Below are 25689 nucleotides of genomic sequence, written 5' to 3' on the forward strand. Positions count from 1 at the left end.
AAAGGGAGGAAATGAGGGAAGAGGATGGATGATTGGAAGGCAAAATTGAAGGGAAAATAAAAGGCATCACTGATCAAATGAATGAAATTAAGAAGGGAATAATCCAGGAACTGGGGATACGAATTGGTGGTATAGAGAAAAGAGTGGAACTCCAAATGAAGGACAGACTGGGAGAATTCAAGATGAAATTGGAGACTCAATTAGGGGAAAAGTTGGAAGGACAAATTGGGTCAACAAATCAAAGAATTGACAAAGTAAATGAGGACCTGGAGGGCTATTGTGCTTGTGTGGATGCCAGAATGCAACAAGAGGTTGAGGAATTTGGATTTTGTCAGCACTAGGGTGTTCGTTTAGTGAAAGAGTTGGAAACTTGTGTAACAGAACAAGAGCCGGTGTTAGTTGATGAAGTCTTGTGGGGGCCACAATTGAATGGGGAAAAGATGGATGAGGTGTTGCAGGAGTGGCTGAATACTTGGGACAATACCATTGATTCTTCATCATTGAGTGACAGGGCAAAAAACTATAGAGAGCACGATATCTCAATGTTATAGATGGATTTGGACGAACTTGGCGGACAGTTTGGGTGTGTGACAAGGAAGAATTGATTCGATTTTGGTGACTATCCGAATCCAGAATCGGATATGAGAATTTTAAACTTTTTACACGTGATTTTTCACCATTGAGAAATGGAGCCAAAACGATATAGCAAGACATCTCAAAATGTTGTGGTTTTATGACAAAAGTTGGTGGGTGAGTTGGTTTGGTGACGAGAACAAGCCAATTCAATTTTGGTTCAAGTCCGGATTCAGATCCGGCCTATCAGTCGGATACAAAACTTTACTTGGACTGTTCAGCCTGGCAGAGGTATCCTAGAGGTATGCGCTCTACCAAGTGGCATTATGGTTTGTTGTGTTTTTAAAAAAGTGTTAACTCGAAAATTACGAACCCTAAATAGAAAATTGTTCAGTACTTTGTCTGAGGCATCAAGTCGAAAAAAATGCAAATGGAATGAGTACAAATTGAGGACCAAATGTATACACAAAAGTGCAGGTCAAATTGGAAGCACTTTCACTCATTTTTAACCTTTTGTGTTGAACTAGATTGCAGATGCTATGTTAAACAAGGCAATTCTCTGTTTGTATGTATGTATGTGTGTGTGTGTGTGTGTGTGTGTGTGTGTGTGTGTGTGTGTGTGTGTGTGTGTGTGTGTGTGTGTGTGTGTGTGTGTGTGTGTGTGTGTGTGTGTGTGTGTGTGTGTGTGTGTGTGTGTGTGTGTGTGTGTGTGTGTGTGTGTACATGTGAAAATCATCGAAAAAATACAGGGCTGGGCCGATCTCCACCAAATTTTGCCTACGAGTGGGTAGACCCAGGATCAGGTCATTGGCACGAATAAAGCATCTACCCCCTGCTAGGTGTCAGGGGCGATTTGCTGATGCTCCCGAAGGGAGCGGATGTTTGTGGTGATGTGAATGCAGTAACAATACACCGTGCGGCACAGACTCGGTCGGTGTGTTTGTGCTCGTAGAGACGAGGCATTTGTGAGGCTCGAGACCTCTTGCCGTGGAATTGAGTATGGTTGGTAACACTTACAAATTTTTTTTTTTGAATCTCCATTGAACTTTGAGGACAAATGGTTGATATCAATTTTTTTTTTCGTGAAACTCAGCCATTCTTAAAATAATGTAGGATTCGTTCAAGGAATGTTATAAGTTGTTCGATGATGAGGATATTATTTGTTTGCAGGTGGTGGTGTGCCCGTTCTGTGCTGTGACCAACCAACTAACGGCGTGGTGTACTTTCGAGCCTTCATCAACTCGCATACACTAACGGGAGAAATGAAGACACTTTTGCCTCTTTTTTGCAGTGTTCTTACAAAGTAAGATGTTTGGAATTGAGAATGGTGGTAAATAAATGTTATATATGTCCATATGTGGATGGGGGTGGGGGGGATATATTATTTCAATCTCAGAAGAGAATTAACAATGAATCTCCAGAGCAATTGATCTGTCGAAGATGGGAATACTATACCACAGGAATAACCTACTAAGATCCAAAATATCTTCTTATTGCCATTAATGTAGGAGTTTTACTTCTTGAATTTGCATTATATTTGTGCTTCCGTGTTTATGTTTATGTTGACTTCAGGTTGTGCTCATGTAATTTAATTGTGTTGTCCAGTCTCATCACTTGTCTTTCATCTCTGGAGGTGAGATCAACTTCACTGAATATTTTCATTGATTTCGTCCCCAGGATGGGTCTAGCGTCCATGGACTACCGACAGCTGGCACAGCGGATGGACCTAACAACTGGTGATCTTAATGTGACTCCGTGCATTCAAAATGACCATTCATCCCTAGATGCATATGAGCAGGTACTCGGAACACATTATTATGGAACAAATATGGCAACAAAGTGGAGGAGGAAACAATGAAAGGGAATCTACAGTGCATTATAGAGGTTAGCGCTGTTGATGATAACCGTAATCACTTGTTGTAAAACCAGCTGTATATACAAATGTTTCCACATTGTCCAACAGTCACCATTCTGACCTTAAATTGTGCTGTTACTTCCTGCAGGGCGTTTTGTTTTCTTCTATGTGCCTTGACAAGAATGTTGATAAAATGATGGACTTGTGGAAAGACATTTTCACCAGGTAAAAGGATGAAGGATTTGCCCTGTAGTGCCAGGTATTTTAATAAATTAAATGTGCCTTTGAAGTGAAAACACCTGCTGTATAATCCTATTTAAAGGAGTCAAGTAATTTCAATCAACTGAGCAGTTGTTTCTGTTCTTGACTTGCTTTTTTTTCCAAAATGCCAGCTCCATCTTTGAGGACTTGGATCGCCTGAAGACACTTTTGCTGATGGCAGCACAGGAGCTTGCCAACGGAGTTACGGATTGCGGACACATGTATGCTATGACCCGTGCTGCCCGCCTTCTGACTCCCGCAGGGGATATTCGAGAAAATATTGAAGGCCTGGCACAGGTGAGCCACCAGGCAGGGCTGATGTATTTCTTATATTTTACTTTTATTTTTTAAACGGAAATAATCCCAAATATTTGTTTGATTAATTATTTCCTCTTTCCTGACACATTGAGATGTTGTTTTTTGTTGTTGTTTGATTCCTACCACCACGATGTAAATTTCCCAATTGATAAAAGGGAAGATTATTGTTGGCAAAGCATAAAATGTCCCATTTTTAACTCCAAGTAAGCATGGACGTGGCTTGTGTTTGTTGATTTCGTTTTGACTCGGCATGCCATTATTAACAGAACTGCAAAAAACAAACGAAACTCTGACCTTGCAATATTTTTCAACTTGGTTTTATATTACAAGGAAATTGCAAGGAAATTATGCGCAGGAGGAGGCCATTTGGCCCATCATGCTTGCGCCACACCAATACCAGATTTAATAAATCCGACATACCCCTTCCCTTCCTGTGCAGCCTTTTTGGCTGCTGGTTGCATCATTGGTTAGGGGCGCGGATATGCCGCTGATGCATTGCCCCTATTACCAGTGCACTGGTACTCATTTTGCCGACCTCTGAAGGATGACAGGTTGAGTCAACTCCCTGGTGTTAATTCAGCGTCCAACAGGGTTTGAACTCAGGAGCATAGGATCCCAACCCACCACCCTAATCACTAAGCCAAAACTAGGCATATATTCTGTGGTTCTGCGAAACCGACACTCCCCCGAGGCAATGGCACACAACATATAGTGGCCCCAAGACAGTTATTTCATTTGTGTTCATTTTTGGTGGCTCTTCCCTTATGTGTAGTGGGTTTATGGGACAGTAAGCATTGCGAGGGCTTTAGGTTGTGTTTTTCTTTCCATTCTTTACCCATTGTTCATTCTTTACATTATTTTGCTTGGCTGCACATACAAACCTCTCCTTCCTTCATGTACGCATGCACACCAAGGAGCATAGCAACAGGGGAAGGTCAATTGCATATACCCACCATTTCTGATTCAAATCACATGTCATTATCCAATAGACATTCCCTCTTAGATTTCACCAGATTCAAACCCCGATGTTGCAAAATTTCATTCACCATCAACATTCCTTGCAAAAAATCACCACACTATCAGACCACAAGACAAGCTCGCTTACCTTCACCGTTAACAGCCACAACCACCATGCCATAACTCTCCGCTACACTGCCGCTACAAACGCCTCAACCACAGTAACCACCACCAACGACCACCACTTCCTTTTTGACTAACTGGAAACGGGAGGAACGTGGCATACCATTACAGATACTCAGATCTGGACGTTCCAGCTTGTAACTTGAAGCGCATGAGTGAGACTGTTAGCGCAAAGTCATGTGGATAGCCCTAGTGCTCTGCTCGATTACGACCCTCATTGGTTATCCAGCGCTTGTTCATGCTGGAGAGCACAACTGAATACCCTGACGCCATGTTCATGTCTGGATAATCAGAGGACAGATGACTGGATAATCCTTTGATTACTCCATTTGCGTAGAGCAAGGCGGGGTTAAGCAATTGGTTCATTATGTCTGTCTGTTCTCTGAGCCCATTTCTAAAATCGAGGAATTACTAAATTTCAAGTAAGTTTTATATTTTGAACACTGGAACACAAACCTGCAGTTGAGCAGTACTTTGCCTCTGAATATGGCAAATTGTACGGAGTCTCGTACACACATGCACACAGTGCAGTAGAACAATCACTTCAGTCTGTCTGGCAATCAAACAAAATTGAAAATCATTCCAAACAGTAAACTTGCTATTTTTCAGGACATCATAAAGGACACAAACCACAGGCATGAAGAACTCATACAATGTGCTCAATAAGGTGGTGTTCCGACTTCCGAATAAATCGTTTTGGTTTTTTTTTTTTTTCATACAGCCTTTAAAACTTTTTTAAAATGTAATTGAACTATATACTTGAACACTGTAGAACACAAATCGCCTTGTTTTCACTTCCAAAAACCCTCAGTTTAACAGTGCCTGGCCAACATTTTACGCTGTCTCGACCAATCAAATTTTCCGCGCACTCTGAGGCGGTGGAGTTTAGCTTTGGACTCTTCCATTCGACCCATCGGCTTTGCATGGTTGCCATCATGCCTGTTATTTAAAGTTCACAAACAAAGCTAATGTAAACCATGCTTTGAAATGCTTCCCATGAGTTTAAAAGACCCTTCCCATGCCCCTTTTCTCAAGACTGTGTAGGGTAAGGTATTCTACGAACTCTCTAGTTCTCTCTGTTCTCTTATCCTGTCCATATGTTGCTTGTCTGTGCGTTCCTCGTCCAATTCTTCATCCCTACTCTAGTTTTGATAGTTCTGCTCTGCTCCGCTGTAAATGTCATCCTCTCACCTCTCTGTCATCAACTCTTCCATGAGAATCGATTTGCGGTTAAAAAAAAAAAATGCAAATCTTGGGACGTGCAATAATCAGGATTCAACAAAACAAAGTGACTTTACTATTCGATAATCAGTTTCACTTTCAAATAACTCCAAAAATTGTGAAAATGAATTTCAGATTGTTGAAAAAATTCAAATATTTTATCCAGTTTGTTGTTGTGCATTCATGCTGTTACACATTTGTCTTTTTGATCTGGCAAAGAAAGGTATTGACTTCATGAATTGGTCTTCAGAAGATGTGGCATACCTTATTTGGAAGTTGTTGCCATATTTTTTGGCATACAAGTCGGTGCAGTACAACTGGAATTGACTATTCTTCCCATTTTTATTTCCTTCATTCATAGATACAGTATGTTGATTTGGAGAACAAGATGAAGATAGATCAATTTTGGTAGTGAGCCAAACTCTCAATCAGTCAGAACAATGGAGGTGTTAATTCCTCCCTGACATTGTCAAAACACATCACTGTCTCCTTCCTTCCAAATCATGAATATTATTTGGACTACTTTGTGGGATGACATTTTGGAAAGATTAGGAATGTTGGTAGTTATTCAACATGTATGCTTTCATTTAGAGGTACAGTATTTAAAACAAGCTACGTAATCATCATCAGCACTAACTCAAAACTCATTCCATTTTATCACAGTTCACCACTCCTTGATAAACATGAACACCTGACACTGTAATACAATCACTCAATGTTTGTCCTCCTACCTTTACAGCCATTGATTAACCTTCTTGGTTTTCTTGGTCGTCCCCAATGTATCCTTCGCTTTATGCCAGCCCCATTCACATTTCTCGCTGACACAATATTTCCTGTGCGCAGCCATGTTCCACTATTATCCTCAGCAAACTTAACAACTTCCAACTTAAATACTGTCATGCATGGTTTCCGTGACTTTACTGGAGTCATTTTGAGATGACGTAGTAAGGATGCATAGATATCATTAGGATTGAAAGGGATGGATCAAACGTAATTAATTTATTCAATTTAAGGTCTTAAACCATAGATAAGTCTATTCTGAGTACAAGTCGAGGCTCGGACTTCTTGGGGGAAAAAGTATTGACTTGTACGCCAAAAAATAACATTGGTTTTCCCTGAAGGTGTGCGTGTGTGCACGCAACAAAATGAAAACCGGATTAGTGATTAATTCCTGATTGGAGGAGCAACCTTGAGTGATCCTTGTCAATTTAAGTGAAATTAACCTTTAATACTGTGTTGTGTCTCATCTGTATGTCCATGCGTGAGTGGCAGCTCCATTATGAGCCTTACATCTTGTATAAATACAAAAAGCATACTTACAACCAGGCTGTATTTTATTTTTTTATAGAAGAGATTTTCACGTAATCCACTCAATGTCCATTAAGATTGTTTGAAACTTCACTAGGATGATAATTTAGACAGAGTTCCTCACAGATTGGAAGACTAAAATTTGCAAACAAAAATAGGAGGCATGAATAGCAGAAAATCAGGGCAGCTTCACTATCATGTTGTTTTTTCAAGTTTCATAGTGCACTACTTTATAGAAATAGAACACCCATGGGGATGTCAAAAGTAGCTTTGTCCACGACCAGCCATTAAGGAGACCCCCTGTTTTAATACATTGGGGCAGAAGGAAAAAAAGGAATCGTTAATAAATATTAATTTTTGACAAGCACGTCGTTTTGGGACATTTAAGTGCAAAGTGGGGTTAAGTAATTTGTCCGTTCTGTTTTTGTGAGGTCCAACAATAAGATCTCTGATCTTTTACCGACTTAGCTACTGTTTGATATATATATATATATATATATATATATATATATATATATATATATATATATATATATATATATATATATATACATGTTTATTACTCTGCCGGTCACAAGTTTTAGAACACCCCCCATTTTTCAGTTTTTACTGAAATTCAAGCAGTTCAAGTCCAGTGAATAACCTGAAATGGTATAAAGCTAAGCGGTAAACTGCCAGAGGTTAAAAAATAAGTTTTGGTTACCACAAACTGAAAAATAATGTAAATTTCAGGTGTTAAAAAGGCCCTTTTCAGGGAACAAGTAATGGGTTAGCAACTGCAGCTGTTCTGCAGCAATGGAAGTAAATCAAGCCTTCAAAGTTGATGCAAACAATTCCTGCAGGTGTCCCAACTTTTGTTGATTAGTTACAAACCCTCTGTCTTTATAAAAAGCAGTGTTGGAACGACTGTGTTGCTACAACTTCTGAAGCATTATTTGGACAATATTGCACTGCAGGAAGTAGTATATTGCTATTATAATGGTGAGAAAAAGACAATTAACAAAGGAAGACAGACAGACCATTATAACCCTTAAAAGTGTAGGTCTTTCCTTTCGAGAAATTGCAAAGAAGCCAAGGTGTCGGTGAGTCCCATTTGGGTCTCAGATGTCAACAGTTGGTGAAGTTAAAACAGGTAACTATGAGTGCCTGATAACGAGGATGCACAACGAAGGATATGCTACTGATTTCTTCAATGTGGAAATTGGAGTAAGGGGATTAGTTAGTTGGTCGGCCTCTCCCCTTATTAAAAAAAAAAAAAAATCTTGGCCTGACAAGTGGAGACAACGAAAGTTTTGAAGGTGTGGTCGTCGGCTGCTGAAGAGGCATCAGCATGGCTCTGGTTTAAAAGAGAAGACTCTGGTCATCAGGAAAATACCTGTCTGATAACCAAGTTTCCTTGTCTTGATTAAAACATGGCTCTGTTTCAAAGGAAATGGGTCTTGCTTCTCCCCCACCCCCCCCCCCCGCACCTCCCCCAAACAACAATAATGGGAAAAAGTAAGGTGAAAAGCATGTTTCTGTAATTAAATAGTTCGTAGCGAGAAACTCCCGATAGAAAGGCGTTTCCTTTTTGAAGCAAGAAAATTGAAAACCCACTCTGTGGGAGTACCTCCTGTGCAGTTGCCCTCCGCAGGGCAGCTTACTGGATGACTGGATTGGGGCAAATGCTTCAGGACCCGCACTCTTTTATGATAGGAGGAAAACCAATGGGTAACCTTCCCGGGTCAGATTGTGGTAGTGTGTGTCGGGGTGGTGCTGAAGTGTCGTCCATCAGATGGCGGTCTCCATGGGTTAACCTGAGGCGGTCCCTTTGGGTGGGTGCCTGGAATGTCTTATCCTGAAGAGAGGATGATCACCTGTCTTTGTTATCATCTGAGCTCAAGTGTTTGGACATCGGTATTGCAGCACTCTCTGAGGTTCGGAGACCAGATAGTGGCGAGATCTTGGCGGGTGGATACACCTACTATTGGTCTGGTCGCTCTGATGGTTACCATTCCCAAGGAGTTGCTGTAGCTGTGTCCAATAAGCTGACTTCAATGATAATTGAAGTAACACCGGTTAACGAGCGTATTATGAGATTGAGGATTTTTCACTCCTTGTGGGTCATTTCCCTGGTGTCTGTATATGCTCCGACTGAGGCGAGTGATCTCACCGTGAAGGATGCATTCTGTGCCACACTTGAGTCTGTGGTTGATCAGTGGCCCAGGCGAGATATTCTTCTAGTCTTGGGGGATATCAATGCATCGACTGGAAATGATAGGGATGGGTATGAAACATGTGTTGGTCCCCATGGGTCTGGAACTGTGAACCAGAAGAGCACCAAGTTCCTTGACTTTGGAAAAAGTCATGGACTAAGGTTGGCTGGTTCATGGTTTCAGTGCCCACAGGCTCATCGCTGGACTTGGTATGCCAGCACTGGTGGTGTGGCTGAGGAGATTGACCATGTGGTCGTTGATGGTCATTGGAGGATGATCCAGAACTTCAGGCTCCACCAGAGTGCTCAGTTCCTCAATACCGACCAGAGGCTTGTGGTAGGAACTCTGAAGTTGCAGCTTAAATCTGGGAGAATAGTACCATCCCATCCTAGGCTGGATGTTGGCAAGCTCAAGGATGAGAGGGTAGCTGAGGAGTTTTCGAACAGACTGAGTGGAGTTTTGGGGGGTCTGCGTGCTTTGGTGAATCATGAAGAGTTGTGGAGTGCCTTAAAGACCACCGTCCTTGATGTTGCCAGTGGATCTCGTGGAACTCAGCAGAGGGTGAAGAAGAATTTTCTCTCTCAAGGGACACTGGATACCATTGACCAGAGTTGCAGAGCCAGGCTTAATGGAAGAGCTGAGCTGTTCAGGGAGTTGAGGCGTAAAACTGTATGTGCACTGAGGGTGGACAAGGAGGCTTATGTGCGAGGAATCTGTGAGGGAGGTAGAGCATCACCTGTGGTCAAGTGATTCTATTCCTGCTTACAGGGGAATTTCCGCATTGTGTTCAACCAAGCCAATCCCTCAGTGTACTGCAGTTGGATCAGAGGGTGGAGGGCTCTTGACAGAGGAGTCCGAAGTGAAGGCCTGCTGGGCTGGTAACTTTGAGCAGCTGTACCAGGCTGATCCACCAGCTGTTGAGTTGGATGACAGGGGTGTTACGATTCCTATTACTGACCCTCCAATCAACTGTGATCCACTTTTGTTTGTGGAAACCCAGGCGGTGGTGAACCGGTTGAAATGGGGTGAAACTCCTGGGATCTGCGACATCCATGCTGAACTTCTCAAGGCTGGTGGAAATGCTGTACTCGTGTTGTTGCATGCAGTTCCGTGCTCAGCCTGGAACACAGGCATGTTCGCAACTGACTGGAAGAGGGGCCTTATTGTCCCTCTCTGGAAAGGGAAGGGTGATCGCCAAGACTGCAACAACTACCGAGGGGTGACGCTGCTCTCAGTGCCGGGCAAGGTCTTTGCTCGGATAATTCTTGATTGGGTTCACCACCATCTGCTTGAGCACCAGCGCCAAGATCAGTCAGGCTTTACACCAAAGATGTCAATGATTGACCTTGTCCTTTGTCTTCGTGTCCTCACCGAATGCAGACGAGAGTTTCGGCAGGGGCTACTTGCAGCCTATGTTGATCTCTGCAAAGCGTTCTATTCAGTGAATCGGGATGCCCTCTGGAGGATTCTTGGTCTTCATGGGGTGCCACCAAAACTGATCAATCTGTCTGAACTATATTCTGATACTGAGAGTGCTGTAGGATGTGGTGACACAATCTCTGACTTATTTCCAGTTGTTACTGGAATTCATCAGGGGTGTGTACTGGTGTCCACACATTTCAGCACTTGTATTGACTGGATTCTGGTGAGGTTTTTGGAGAGGTCAAGCTGCGGTGCGACGTTTGGGAATGTCAAGGTCTCTGCCCTTGATTTCACAGATGATGCAGTCATCTTTGCATAGAATCTGAAGATCCTTTTGGGGGCCCTCGAGGTGCTGAATGAGGAGTCTGAGCCACAGGGATTCTCGGTTTCCTCGGACTAAACTAAGATGCAGGCTTTAAATGACATCTTGGATGCTGCTATCTTGTCTGTACCTGTTTGTGGTGAGGAAGTTGAGGTCATGGAGAGATTCATTTACCTTGGCAATGATATTCATGTCTCTGCTGGCTGTGAGCCAGAGGTCAATCGACGTCTTGGTCGGGCCTCGGGAATCATAGATTCACTGGATCATGGGGTGTGGTGCTGTCGGTACCTGTACAGGAGGACAAAAGTTCAAGTCTTCATGTCCTTGGTGCTTCTCTTCTTGCTCTACGGATGTGAGACTTGGACTCTGCCCAGGGATCTAAGATGGAGACTGAATTCCTTTGGTACCAGGTCTCTTTGGAGAATCCTTGGCTCTCATTGGTCGGACCACTCGTTGGACATTGGTGTCCGAGCGGTTGCTGAGAGAGACTCAAATGAGATTTGTTACCTGCATAGTTTGTGAGCGTCAGCTGTGGCTGTATAGACATGTGGCTCGTTTTCCTGACGCTGATCTTGCTCACCAGATTCTCTCAGCGAGGGAGCCTCGTGAGTGGAGGAGGCCAATGGGCCGACCACGTGCATCGTGGTTGCAGCAGGTTGATCAGCCTTTCAAAGAGATAGGGATGGGCCAGGCATCTGCCTGGGGGATGGCCAGACGGAGGCCCCTGGAGTACTGGCAGAAGGTGGATGCAGTGACTGCGCTGCACCGGTGTATACTCCCATACCTGACCTGACCTGATACACTCAGATGCCAGTGTTTGAGCTGTTGTCCTTTCCATTACATCACCATCACTATTCTTTAATCTTAATATTGTTGTGGATTCTCGCCCGCCCAGCGTGCGGGCGACCGCCTTTAGCTCAATTGCGGCCGTGCGCGCCCACCGAACGAGCAATCTCGTCGCAGCTTTCGAATCAATGCCGAAACCCAGCTACGGGTGTTGTTAACCACACCATAAATCAGCCAACTCTTCTGTCCGCGCTACAGGGTCGATCGCCGAATTGTCGATGTACCGAATTATTCGCGCAGACAGAAATGCCAGTGATTTATACCTCAACGAAGCCTGCATGAAACGAGCCACTTTAAGCAGCTCGTTCCGTTTGCGATTGCCGAGCGGTTTTATATCGCCAAGCCCCGTCAGACCAGATGTACGTTTTATCGGCTATTAATCAGCCAGCTATTTATTCCGAACGCAATTATGGCAGTCAATGGCGGGAAAGGACGCAACGAGCAGGTGACATTCAACAATGGGGACATTTATTTTTACACGTAAGCAATGCAATGAGTGGGGATAGGGGACATGACACGAGCAAAAACCTACAGCCGATATCTATTCATTACGTACATGCACTTACAATAATTCTACTTACGGACAAGGCGCCACAGACTTTCATGCAAAAACCCCAGAAAAGAAAGATAGAACTGGGCTCGGAAGCCTTTAATGTTCCTCGGAGCTGAGATGACCGAAGTAGCTCTGCGAGGTCGGGCAGGTTTCATTTGTCGCCCTTGAGGCGACTCGATGGGTCTTTTGGTCGGCGACCCTCCGTATGTCTCATCGTCAACGCGGCAGTTGTTGTAATGGCGGCTTCGTTGGTCCAGGGCCAAGCAGCGCGGCCTGGTCTATCGGGCCTGACCGACGATTCAGAGGAGCGAACGGGCCTTGCTCTTTTAGTGTTGATGCTCTTTAAGAGCCCGCTCACTCCTCAGCGTCGCTCGACCGACTCGGGGCTCGATCGCTCAGACCGTTACGTAGCTTGCTGGCGACTTCTCTCTGGCTGGCGACTTCTCTCTGGCTGGCGACTTCTCTCCGGCTGGCGACTTCTCTCTGGCTCTAACTCGACTGCCTCCACTGACCAACAACGACCAACAACTTGGTGACTTGGCTGGCTCCAACGACGAACGAACTCCACTTCTCTGACCAACAACAATGCTCTTGGCGTCGAAACGCGCCTTTTTATCGCCCCGGGGTGTTCGCCCCTCCCTTCTCGGCGCGCGGGGGAAAAATCCTCGGAGTGATCGGGTTGTTTTTATTCAGAGCATACTTTTTTGTAACCGTCATTTTTGTTTACCCGTTCTGAGGGACCCGCCCCAACCGTCAATCCTGTTTTCGTCCCAGAATATCCGGGTGGGAGTTAAGTTGTTGAGTTGTTCTTTTTGTTTGTAGAGATGCCGTGGTTGTAAACTTTGTGGCGTTGTGGTGGAGGTGGTGTGGTTGTGGAGTTTATTGGCGTTTTGGTGGAGGTGGCATGGTTGTCGAGATGTTGTTGAGGAGTGGTGGAGGTGGCATGGTTGTGGAGGTTGTTGACGTTTTGGTGGAGGTGGTGTGGTTGTAGAGATGTGGTGTGTTTGTTTAAAATAAAAGAGAGAGAGAAAGAATAACGGCTAACTCAAAGATTCACAGCCCGGCACACGAATAATTTCCGTTATACATCGGTGGGGAAATCTAACCTGGAACACACACTTATCGAAATAACTGATCTTTGGGGAACCTGAATGGTGATCTGTTAATTTCCACAACCGTAACAATATTATTTACGATAAAGTTTTGTCGTGCTTTGATATTCTTGTACAAGTGATGGATAAATGGTAAATTTTAATTCTTTGTTGATATGAGAAATATCACTGATGCTCACAGGACAAAAAAAAAAGCATTCTCAAGTACATTGACATCAACGCCAGATAAGGAGTCAAGTTTACCATTTCAAGCTGAAATATACAATGTTACCGTCACTATTTTATTTGTATTTTTGCTTGAATTGCCAACAGTATCCAGGGAAAGTTTTTGGGTCAATGTATCCACGTTCAGTCCAGGATTGTTTCTCACACAAGGTCTCGCTGATGAAGCGTCTGTCGGAGTATACGGATGTGAATCATCTAATTGGAAAACTCTCACGCCTCCAGCACCAACTTCTCACGTCCGGGAATCTAAGGTCGGTCTCAAGCCTCTTATTCTTGTTTTCAAAATATAATGCACTAAAGTCGTTGGAAAATACAATGTAACTTTCGTTAATTACCTTTGGGTTTTCTAAGTGTATGCTTGTGTTTGAAAACGTACTATAACTGGAGGGGGAGCACTTGGTCGAGTGCAAAACCTCCACCGCCAATACTGCGAGGTCACTCAAGTGAACCTGATATCCTATTCATTCAATTTGACGTCACCAGCGCTCACAGAGTTATAGTTTGCAACTTTCCCTTTTACTTTTAACTTTTACATACTCAATTCATTCGTCATAACTAGATTCCTTGAGACAGAAATTGATTTTACATGGGTATATCCACCTGAAGTTCCAAAATCAGCCGCAATTATAATTTTGGCATGTTTTTTTGTTGGAAATCACTTATAACATGTAGAAATGCAAAAAAAAAATCGAAATTTTGTTGAATAAAAAGTTGCAGTTTTTTTTTTTTTCTCGAGCAATTATTTTTTTTTTTGGTTGGAAATCACTTAAAACATGTAGACATGCAAAAACAAAAATTCAAATTTTTTCAAAATGGCCACCATAGCGCCATATTGGACTTTGGACCAAGTGCAAAATCTAATGGCATGATCCTTGGACCATACCTAATCCCCCCACCAAGTTTCGTCGAAATCCGTCGGAGTTTTTCCGTAATACTGTTCACAAACAAACAAACAAACAAACAGAGGTGAAAACAGTAACCTCCGTCCATCTTCGATGGCGGAGGTTAACAAGAAAAAGAGCAATCAGAGATTGCAGACCCTTGCCAGGACTTCTTTTGTGTGGTGTATTTTTTATAGGTTTGAGGGTAAATGCAATATGGCTGCCAACCATGTGACTTGTGATATCATATGTGCGAACCTTTTGTTCCTCATGGACAAACGGTCATACGTTTATGCAAAGATGACCCTCAAAAATTTTCATACTGATCTGATGTGGCATTCTACATATAACGAGTGCACCTATGACGTCATAAAAATAGAACTCATTCCCCATGAGGAGTACCTGCTATGTGCTAAGTTTCAATTTTTCCTTGGTGTGGTTTCAGAGATAGAGGTCCAAAGTTTTTCCGTTTTTCCCATATGGCTGCCATACCACGTGACCTATGACGTCATAATTATCATTACAACATTTTGCATGAGTAGTCGCACCAATGGTGAAAATCGTCTCAATCCGACAAGCAGTTGCAGAGAAAAACGCAAAAGTTCTGTGTGGACAGACAGACAGACAGACAGACGGACGTAAGTGCAATACCCTCTACTTTGGCGAGGGTAACAATAACAACTAGAAGGGCACTTGATAGAATGCATTCCTCTGCCATGCAATGATCCACCTCCATCCCTGATCCACGAGAACATATCGGGCCCATTAATTTCTTGAAATATGCAATGTAACGTTTTTGGCCCTATCTCAATGGTGAAGAATCACTTTAAAAATTAAAGAATTCTCTTATCCGGATCCGGATTCGGATCTTCACCAAAATCGATTCAATTCGTCCATGCCACATCCCCAACCTGTCCACAAAATTTCATCCGAATCTGTCTGCAACTTTTTTGAGAATTTTTTTTTTGATGATGTTTTATATTGTACCTTAACCCCCGCCCCCCCCCCCCCCGCGCAATTCCCCATTCTCTGTGTATATGAGTTTGCCCTATGCAGCCACGGCTTTCTTCGATTACGTCCTTCGAACGATTAAACTGCTCTCAATATATATATTTTTTCCTTTTGGTTGTGGGTGGGGGGAAATAATTGGTCTTCTGCTGTTAGAATGTATTTTAATGTCACCTCGACTCCGTTATTTGGAGGTCACCTCCACTTCATATTAAGTTGCTTTGAGATCAACTCCAGCACAGAGGAAGAGAAATTGTGGGGTTTTACTAAAGTGCTGCTTTTAAACACTGGCTGTCCCACAGGTGTTCCATCAACTCGACACCCGAGAAGACGGAGCATGCCTTGATGGCGCTAGATCGTTTTGTTGCATCACTGCCAAAATCAACACCCAAGCAATCTCCACTGGTGCAAGCGACGGTGTTGCAAAAGTCTTTGCCTTGTGAGGATGGCAATGAAAAGATGATACGACATCTCCTCTTGGTGAATCTCAGAGATATACCTGTTGGGCTAAATTCCTTTGATACCCCACTTCGAAGACGATGAGATAATTGTCGGCTTTTCATTATTTGTTTGTTTTATGTTTCCTTATTCCTTTCTTTCCTTATTTATTATTTTAATGCGCTACCTGTGGCAGCAATCTTGGTTCCGTCCCTGTGAGATGAAGACCTACTTCCAGCTGGATGTGCCGGTTTCTTTCGCCGCTCACTGTCTGCGCTGTGTCCCCTTCACAGACCCAGATTATGCGAGGTAACCCCCGGTCAAGGCCATTAGCATAAATAACAAGTCGTGCTAGTTGAGAAGTAAAGACCTTGCGATGTACATGGATAAGAGCTCGAATGTTGAGATTTAATTGGTTTTGAACACTGTTTTAATGACTTCTGACTGTCTATACTACCATTTAGCTTGCAGGTGCTGGCTCGACTTCTCGGCAGCAAGTTTCTCCACAGGGAGATACGGGAGAAAGGTGGTGCGTACGGAGGTGCTGCCAAAATGACGAATGGGAACTTCACCTTCTTCTCTTACAGGTTTTTGGGACTGGGTGCATATGAAAAAGGGATAATTGAAATTCATCGATGTGATTGGAAATGTATTTTGCAGCAAACGATGTGATAACTCGTAAATTGTGCTTGTGTCCTGTTTTCAGGGACCCCTCACCCCATAACTCCTTGTCCACATTTGAACGTTCAAAGAGCTGGGCGTGTTCTGGCAAGTACAATGCACAGGACGTCGACGAGGCCAAATTATCAGTATTCTCAGCTATCGATGCTCCCCTCGCACCGTCAGAGAAGGGTACATGTGACACCAATGAATTCCTTGCGTAATATTTGAAGTTTCTATTATCGGTGAATTCTCTTTGTCAGTACCAATTACTCCAGCCCCAAATCCCCCAGAATTTTCAGTCGTATGATGTATCAAAACTTTTTGGTTGCAGTGAAAGTGAAGTCTTCATTCAGTCGGTGTCAGAGGTGGATATAACAAACTTTCATGAAGTGATGATCAGGTGCTTGCAGAAAAACAAACAAGATTGTAATTATATATTTTGTACATTTTGTAAAAACCTAAAGATAATTATTCCCCTTACAAGGAATTTCGATGCAGGAGGAGGCCAGTCGGCCCATCAATGCCTGCACTATTATTAACAGCTTATGGGGATTGTCCATGCTCTTTCCTTTTAAATGCTGAGCATGCGAGCAATGAAGCAGCACGTAGCATTTTTAGCTCGCATTTTGGTACGACTCGGTCAGGGTTAGAACCGCCGACCTCCTAGACTCAGAGCGGATACTCCAACCATTACTCCACTGAGTCTGGTGATGAAGATACAGCTCTTCACAATGATGAGATTCAGCTCTTAAACTTAAATTTTTTTTTTTTCAGATATCCCTTTATTCCTTAGCCTCTGGATACTTTCACAAACTACTTTTGAAAGTTGATGCATTTGTCTCCATGTAAACAATAGCTGCACTTTTGTATCCAGTAAAGATTGTTTTTGAGTTGTGCTTCGAATACCTGCTGAAAAGTAATAGTACTTCCAACGAAGGCTAGGCCAATGTGAAAATTGGATATCCTCCATTGTTGGAACAATCTAAAGAGTTTGAAGCTCTGTTGCTGCATTTCCTTTCGAAGCACAACGACGAATGAGTCTTTGCAGAGTTGGAGCTTGGGTTCACCTGATTTGGCATTCCAATTTGAAAAACATGGCTTGTGATGCTTGGATCCCTCGTTCATCTCCCAAACACTGTGTTTATTTGTCCATTGTCTACTAATACCCTTGTCATTCATGTAGAAGTACACGGACGTCTCCTAATATCCTCCTCTAGCACATGGCTTGTGGACAAGCTTCATCGTGAAATTTAGCCACAATAAAATATATATTTTTAACGTCAACGAACCTGTTTTTGTGGATATCAAAGATATCTTCTTCTTTTTTTAATAGACCTGCAAACATTTGGTTCTTAGGTGAGAAAGCCACACAAGGTAAACCTAATGTTTTGTGGTTAAAACATTTATGAATTTTCCTTTACTCTGAAACATTTCACAATCTTTATCTGCTTGTAAAATATTAATTTGATTCCTCTTTTCAAACCTCATTATTATTATTATTATTATTATTATTATTATTATTATTATTTTTATTTTACCAACTTAACTCCACCCTGATCTTCTTGTTGCTTTGAAGGCCAAGATTCCTGACCAATCACCACTATAATTGCCCTGGGTATATTCCTTATGTGCCTTTTTGAGTTAATAAAGTTGTGCTGATGTTGATATCGTCTATCCTGTCCGAGTAGTCCCCAACCGGTTTCACCGGAGGAGACGATAGGTTTGCTCTCCGTCTGTCCGACCATCCGTCCCAGCTGTGGTTTTTTTCCCCATACCCTTCAACATATTCAACTGAAACTCGGTACATGACTTTTTTTTTCTGATAAGTTACAGAACAAGTTCGAGTTTCAGGGCGTTTCGGCAATTTTTCAGTTATGCCCTCTTTGGACTTGGAAAATATTGCAAAGCAATTCTCGCTCTTGTTTTTCTCCTCTGTTACAACAGGACAAGCCCTATTCCTGTCTGGCATATCGGAGGAAATGAGACAGAAACATCGTGAAGCTGTGTTCTCTGTAAACCAAGACTCACTCGTTGATGTTGCCACCAGGTTGGTGTGTTTAAGTTATCATGTTTTGTTACCGAGGAAGTCTCTGAAGAAGTCTGTGTTCTCACAGTGGGTGGAAAGGTATCGCGCGAATGGAAACGGCATTCAGGATTGGAGAAGTTTCGTCGGATTGAATATGGCCTGCCAGCTTTATATGAAAATGTGGATACAAGAAACGGTAGTTCTGCCTGTTAGTTATGGTTTGGTGGGAGGGAAAGCGCACACTGGTGTACAACTTGCTTTCAAGTTTATAATGTGTAAAAATAAACCAACAGACTCGAGTGACCAAAATAATGTGACACTGTGATGAAGAAGGTTCACAAACAAAGACCTTTCAGGAAGCGGAATGTTTAAAGAAAAAATTTTTCCCATGGAATATTTTTACCATTTGCTTGTTTATCCTTGACTGTTTGAAATGGTCAAGTGTCGCTGTGCAGTCTATTTGATTCCCAGCAGTTATCCTGTGCATTGACGTCGATCGCTACTTAAAAGTGGTGGGGGGGGGGGTGGTTGCGGACATTGCAAGTGCAAATCTCAGTGCCAATAGTGACGCCCGAGCAAGTCTAGGCAATGCAAATTGCTGACAAGCCGCTCTTTGCTGTAATCTGACCACCTTTTCCACATTACTTTGAAATAATTTAACGAATAAAATGGGCACTTTTAATTTCCGAGCTTCTTCTTCGTGCCAAAGTTTTTCATTGCACTGAAAAACCAGATGCAAATGTGCATTTAATACTTTTATTGTTGTTGATACTTTTCATCCACGTAAAACGTAAAAGTGAACGTGCGCTGAGGGTGGATATGGAGGTCTATGTGTGAGGAATCTGTGAAGGGGTAGAGCATCACCTGTGGTCAATTGATTCTGGTCCCGCTGACGGAGGAATTCGTGCATTGCGTTCCTCCAAGCCTGTCCCTTGGTGTACTGCAGATAGAGAGGAGGGTGGTAGGCTCTTGACAGAAGAGTCTGAAGTGAAGGTCCGCTGGGCCGGTAATTTTGAGCGGCTGTACCAAACTGACCCACCATCTGTTGAGTTGGACATCAGGTGTCAGTTGGACTATCCCTCTTGCTCACCCTCCAATCAACTGTGGTCCACCTTCATTTGTGGAAACACAAGCCGCAGTGATCCGGTTGAATGTGGGTAAAGTTCCTGGGATCTGTGACATCGATGCTGAACTTCTCAAGACTGGTGGAAATGCTATACTCGTGTCGCTGCATGCAGTTCTGTGCTCTGCCTGGAACACAGGCATCATCACAACTGACTGGAAGAGGGGCCTTGTTGTCCCTCTCTGGAAAGGGAAGGGTGATCGCCAAGACTACAACAACTACCGAGGGGTGACGCTGCTCTCAGTGCCGGGCAAGGTCTTTGCTCGGATAATTCTTGATAGGGTTTGCCACCATCTGCTTGAGCACCATCACCCAGAGCAGTCAGGCTTTACACCAAAGATGTCAATGATTGAACGTGTCCTTTGCTCTTCGGGTCCTGACTAAATGCAGACGAGAGTTTCAGCAGGGGCTGCTTGCAGCCTTTGATGATCTCTCCAAGGTTTTCAATACATGAATCGGGATGTCCTTTGGAGGATTCTCAGTCTTTGTGGGGTGCCAACAAAACTTATCAATCTGATGTCTGAACGACACTCTGGTACTGAGAGTGCTGTGAGATGTGGTGGTTCCATCCCTGACTTATTTCCAGTTGTTATTGGAGTTCATCAGGGGTGTGTATTGCCTCCCACACTTTTCAGCACTTGCATGGACTGGATTGTGGGGAAGATGCCATGGAGGTGAAGTTGCGGTACATCGTTTGGGAATGGCAATAATCTTTGACCTTGATTTTGAGGATGATCAAATCATCTTTGCAGAGACGCTGAATATCCTCATGAGGGCCCTCGAGGCGCTGAATGAGGAGTTTGAGCCATTGGGATTGCGTGTTTCTGGGTCAAAACTAAGATCCAGGCTTTCATTGACATCTTGGATGCTGCTATCTTGTTCGTACCTGTTTGTGGTGAATATGTTGAGGTCACGGAGATTCACTTACCTTGGCAGTGATGGTCATGTCTCTGCATGTTGTGAGCCAGAGGTCAATAGACATCTGGGTTGGGCCTGGGGAGTCACGGATTCACTGGATCATGGGGTGTGGCACTATCGGTACCTATGTAGGAGGATGAAAGTCCGAGTCTTTAAGTCCTCGGTGCTACCAGTCTTGGTCTCCAGATGTGAGATTTGCACTCTGACCAGGCATCTGAGATGGAGATTTAACTCCTTCGGTACCAGGTCTCTTCGGAGAATCCTTGGCTATTGCTGGGCAGACTTTGTGTCCAACCAGCGGTTGCTGAGAGAAACCTGGATGAGATTTGTTACCTGTATAGTATGTGAGCGTCAGCTGCGTGGTCATGTGGCTCGTTTTCCTGACGCTGATCCTACTTACCAGATTCTCTAAGCGAGGGAGTCTCGTGAGTGGAGTTGGCCGACGGGCCAAATGTGCGTCGTGGTTACAGCAGGTTGATCGCCGTCTCAAGATGAGGATGGGCCAGTCATCTCCCTGGAGGATGGCCAGATGTAGGCCCCTTGAGTACCGGCAGAAAGTGGACACAGTGACGTGCTGCTCCAGTGCATACTCCCATACCTGACCTGACCTGATACTTTTCATCCCAATTCAAGATCGACAAACATGCATACCCCCACCCCTTCCCCAAAATGCACAGTGCAGGTTCATTGGTTGGCAGGGGACTCCTCCTTCTGACTCTCCATTTCTTTCTCTTTCTTTTTCTCTTCCTCATGCTCTGTAGCCGCTGCTAATAAAAATTAATTTGCTTGGGGAAGTTGGCGCAAGAGGATAAAGTGGAACTGAAAATGATATCCCGGAGAGTATTTGCTCGAGTACCATGATAGCATTGTTTACATGGAGACCGCCATGTTGTTAAACGCTGCCAGGCACTCCGTTGTGTTGGTGTGAGTGCTTGTTGAGTGCTTTTGAATCAAGCAAGCCACTTGGCAGAGCAATAGCAAGTTGCTTGCTAATGGAACGCAACCCTGGTGTTGGTATAGCACAGGCATGATGGGACAAATGGCCACCTCTTGCCATGAATTTAGTTGCTGTATCGATCTCAATCCGAACATTAATCAGCTCCTGCATTAATCCCTTCTGTTGTTTATCATTTATCAAGTTGGTCTGAATGGATAGACACGAGAGTCCTTTATACGGGGATGAGGATGAGCTCATGTGTCAGGACTGATGATGCCTGAGGACCCTTGGCAGTCTAATCACACATTCATCTCCAATGCAACAATGACTCGACAAACTTTTCTTACCTGAAAATTCGTGTGTGTGTGTGTGTGTGTGTGTGTGTGTGTGTGTGTGTGTGTGTGTGTGTGTGTGTGTGTGTGTGTGTGTGTGTGTGTGTGTGTGTGTGTGTGTGTGTGTGTGTGTGTGTGTGTGTGTGTGTGTGTGTGTGTGTGTGTGTGTGTGTGTGTGTGTGTGTGTCCATGTCCGTGTCCGTGTGTGTCACCGCTTGCCTCCAGCCCAAACCGCTCTACCGTTCGTTCTGAAATTTTCAGAGATTAATGTCACCGACCCCGCGACGGTCCCACATTGACGTTTCATAAAATTTGGTCGAACGAAAAGGTATTTGGTCGAACATAGGCCAATTTGAGCCAAATTTTCTAAAATCCTCAAATTTCATCCCATTGATTTGAAATTTGAAGACCATTTGCATATCACGTCGCAGAATTCAACCACCTATTAATTTTGAGGTCAACTTCGGCCAACTTTCTAAAAGCCTCAATTTTAATCCAATTAACTTGAAATTTGTAGAGCATTTGCATATCAGGTCACTGCATTCAACCACCTATTAATTTTGAGGTAAACATGGACCAAAAGGTCAAAAAAGGCCAATTTGGGCCGAATTTTCTAAAATTCTCAATTTTCATCCGATTGACTTGAAATTTGAAGAGCATTTTCACGGCAGGTCACTGAATTCAACTACCAATTAATTTTAAGGTCAAAAGGTCAACAACACAGGCCTAGTTTCTAAAATTGATAGGGCCAAAAACTAAATATATCACAATATCTCAAACAGTTGTGGATGAGTTAGATAGGTGATGAGAACAAGCGGATTGGATTTTGGTTTGGATCCAGCCCATCATTGGGATACAAAATGTAAACTGTTCCACTTGGCAGAGTTATGCACTTTACCGAGTGTTATTCTACTCTGTGCTGTTTTGCCAAATTGTCACTTTATGAGTAATTTTTCATTTGGTTGTTTGTTTGTCTGTCTGTCCACTCACCTCCAGCCCAAACTGCTCAGCCGATTGTTCTGAAATTTTCGGAGATTACGGTCACTGACTCTGCGGCGGTCCCACATTGAAGTTTCGTAAAATTTGGTTAAACAAAATGGGTGACATAGATCAAAAGGTCAACATGAGCCGAATTTCTAAAATTGTCAATTTCCATCTGATTGACTTGAAATTTGAAGGGGATTTGCATTTCATTTCACAGAGTTCAACCACCAATTATTTTTAAGGTCATCAACGGTCAAAGGTCAACAACTTGGGTAGAATTTCTAAAATCATCAATTTTCATCCGATTGACTTGAAATTTGAACAGGATTTGCATATCAGGTCAATTAATTCAATGACCAATTATTTTTAAGGTCAAAGGGTCAACATTGGCCTGATTTCTAAAATTGAGAGATAGAGTGAAAAACTATATATATATATATATATATATATATATATATATATATATATATATAGATATATATAGATATATATAGATATATATAGATATATATATATAGATATACATATATATAGATATATATAGATATATATAGATATATATAGATATATATAGATATATATAGATATATATAGATATATATATAGATATATATAGATATATGTATAGATATATGTATAGATATATATAGATATATGTATAGATATATATAGATATATAGATATATATATATATATATATATATATATATATATATATATATATATATATATATAATCATGATGTCTAAGGAAGTTGTGGATGAGTTGGTGAGGTGACAATAACAAGGTGATTAGATTTTGGTGTCCCCCCACCCCCCCCCTGTCAAAAGAGTGGGGCAGGGGGGACACATCCCACCCATGCATCCCATGCATCGCAGGCAGAGCTTGCATCAATGAGTAGGCCTTCCTTTGGAGGGGACGTTAAGGTGGCTGTCTTATCCGTTATAATTTGCTGAGGGATATTGATGATCCCACTGTCTTTATAAAAAAAAATAGTGGGCCATTGTATGCCAATACCATGGTCAAATTCCACATTGCTATCCCAAGTCAGTGTTGTTTCTGCAACACTCTGTGATTGACTAGCGACTTGTCCAGGTTATTTTGCAACGACGGGTTGTGGCCTGTTTTTACGCTTTCTTAACGTAATAATTATATGGTTTCGCAACACTTAAAACAAGAACAACATATTCTTCTTCTGTCGATGGGGATTGACATACTTTTTGAGTGTAGATGGCACTAAAATATGCTGAGTCGATAAATATGGTCAATAAGCTACATGGCGTTTTGTGTCGCAGTGGTTGCCTGTTAAACATGTGTGACTTATTTATGTTTGCATGCTTTGACATCATGAGTTTCAGCCGATCATGGGAAAGACTGCTTCCTCCACAGATATTTTTTGGAAAATTTATCAAAGTTGCATTTGCTACTTAATGGTGCTAATTCTCCACTTGTATGAAAAGTAAAATTTGATGATGCAGATCGAGTAATTCTGACTTTTTGAAACTCACCTTTTGTTTCACTTTAAGCATAAGAAACAGGTCAACAGAAAGATGAAGAGAAATCATAAATGCTGATAAACTGGCTGAGCTATGTTGCCATGCTCTCCCACCAGGTACCTGGAAAAAGGAGCTCAAACAAGTGGCGTGACAATAATTGGCCCACAAAACAAGACTTTGACGAGAGACCCTTCATGGATCGTTCACTAAAATGGGTGCCTGAGCGTGGGCATTCATTTAGTGCATTGGGCAACACCGGCCAGAATGGAGTGCGCATCACGTACAAGCCATCAGCTACACTTTTGTTCCTGGTAGTTCCACCTGGCGCTTCTTGAAGTCTGTGCTTTTTGGGGCCTTCAGCTGGAGAGATTACTTTCTTATATCATTTAGGAAGAGCGTTCAACAGCTCTTGCCCTGTCATTGGTGGCAGATGTGATTAGATTGCTGAGACTCATAATTAAATATTACATTTGAATTATTCAGTAAAAATGTCATTGCAGCAGGAGACATACTGACATAAACAGTGTATTTATACATTTTGTTTCTTTGGAATCGAGCAGCGAAAAAGTGACAACAAACACCCAACCAAACAAGTGACTTGGAGAAAACTCTGCTGTTTTTCTACAAATGAGTGTGGAAGGGTCACATTGGGTTTCTTTTTTAAAGCCCAATGGATATCAGTTTCCTGATATAATCTCTAGACATTTGCCACCAAAGAACTGCCTCATTTCTTCGAAATTGTCGTGTCGATGCCATAAAAGAATGGTCCATGGCAGAAACGATGAAGATTGATTCTGGATGAGGATGATGCCAGCATTGCCGAATGCTTTCGTTGCAAAATCCAGAGCCTTGTGTTCTGTCATTTCTAAACTGATTAAAAGATAACAAAAGAAAGCTGTGTATTTGACTTGAGATCATTTATTAATTAGTCCAGTTGTAATGTCACAATACAATACAAGTAGTTGCACTTATTTGGAGTGTCCGTACAATTGTGAAAAACATGAGGGTAAAATATTGTCATGAATGGTCAGTTGTTTTTTTTGTTTTTTTTTAAACTACTTTGAATTTTCCTTTTTTTTTTTAAACCTGAATTGTGTTCTTCTTGGTACTGCCTTGTTGTCGGCAGCTGATGCGCACACATGCTTTGCGTTGTGCAGGTGAGATTAATTCAGTTGTCCTTGTTCTGTTTTGTTGAGTATGAAGCAATGGATTAGTGTTGAATTTCAAGAAGGTCCAAGTTCTAATGCCATCGATACGGATAGACAAAGCATCGTCGTCATCATCGTCATTGTGCAACTGTAGCAGCATATTAGCTCTGCATCAATTGAAGTCGTCTCTCGATTGTGCAGTATATTTCTTGAGATGAGGATCTAGATTAGTGAGTGCCTTCTTTTGGATCTTGACTGTTAATTTCTTTGCTCGTCGTCAACGAGCACACTTTCGAGGTCGGAGATCTCCATTTCTTCATCCTCAGATGATCTGCACCAAAAAGGTAACATAAGTTGCACATCTGCATGATAGTACTTTTAATT

General features: G+C 42.6%; 1 protein-coding gene and 1 long non-coding RNA gene across 6 annotated transcripts in view; one reads left to right on the forward strand and one right to left on the reverse strand.

The window, feature by feature from the left end:
* Window positions 1–25051, forward strand: part of PITRM1 (pitrilysin metallopeptidase 1) — an 87158-nt gene extending 62107 nt beyond the window's left edge. For 2 of the 3 annotated variants that reach the window (XM_085883769.1, XM_085883770.1), the window contains exons 17-27: window positions 1744–1876; window positions 2251–2371; window positions 2577–2653; window positions 2821–2986; window positions 13439–13602; window positions 15543–15720; window positions 15875–15987; window positions 16143–16265; window positions 16385–16530; window positions 18286–18388; window positions 24274–25051. In XM_085883769.1, coding sequence (XP_085739895.1) covers window positions 1744–1876; window positions 2251–2371; window positions 2577–2653; window positions 2821–2986; window positions 13439–13602; window positions 15543–15720; window positions 15875–15987; window positions 16143–16265; window positions 16385–16530; window positions 18286–18388; window positions 24274–24367 — 1418 coding nt within the window. In that variant the 3' untranslated portion in view covers window positions 24368–25051. The remainder of the gene's footprint in view (window positions 1–1743; window positions 1877–2250; window positions 2372–2576; window positions 2654–2820; window positions 2987–13438; window positions 13603–15542; window positions 15721–15874; window positions 15988–16142; window positions 16266–16384; window positions 16531–18285; window positions 18389–24273) is intronic. The other variant, XM_085883771.1, reaches the window with a different exon arrangement.
* An 8-nt stretch (window positions 25052–25059) lies between these two features.
* Window positions 25060–25689, reverse strand: part of LOC147024147 (uncharacterized) — a 9256-nt gene continuing 8626 nt past the window's right edge. For all 3 annotated transcript variants that reach the window (XR_015058896.1, XR_015058895.1, XR_015058897.1), the window contains one exon: window positions 25060–25636. This is a non-coding gene — a long non-coding RNA (uncharacterized LOC147024147). The remainder of the gene's footprint in view (window positions 25637–25689) is intronic.

This window comes from Eptatretus burgeri, chromosome 6 (assembly GCF_056783735.1).
Source record: "Eptatretus burgeri isolate ZD-2024b chromosome 6, Ebu_testis_v1, whole genome shotgun sequence".
Taxonomy (NCBI): domain Eukaryota; kingdom Metazoa; phylum Chordata; class Myxini; order Myxiniformes; family Myxinidae; genus Eptatretus; species Eptatretus burgeri.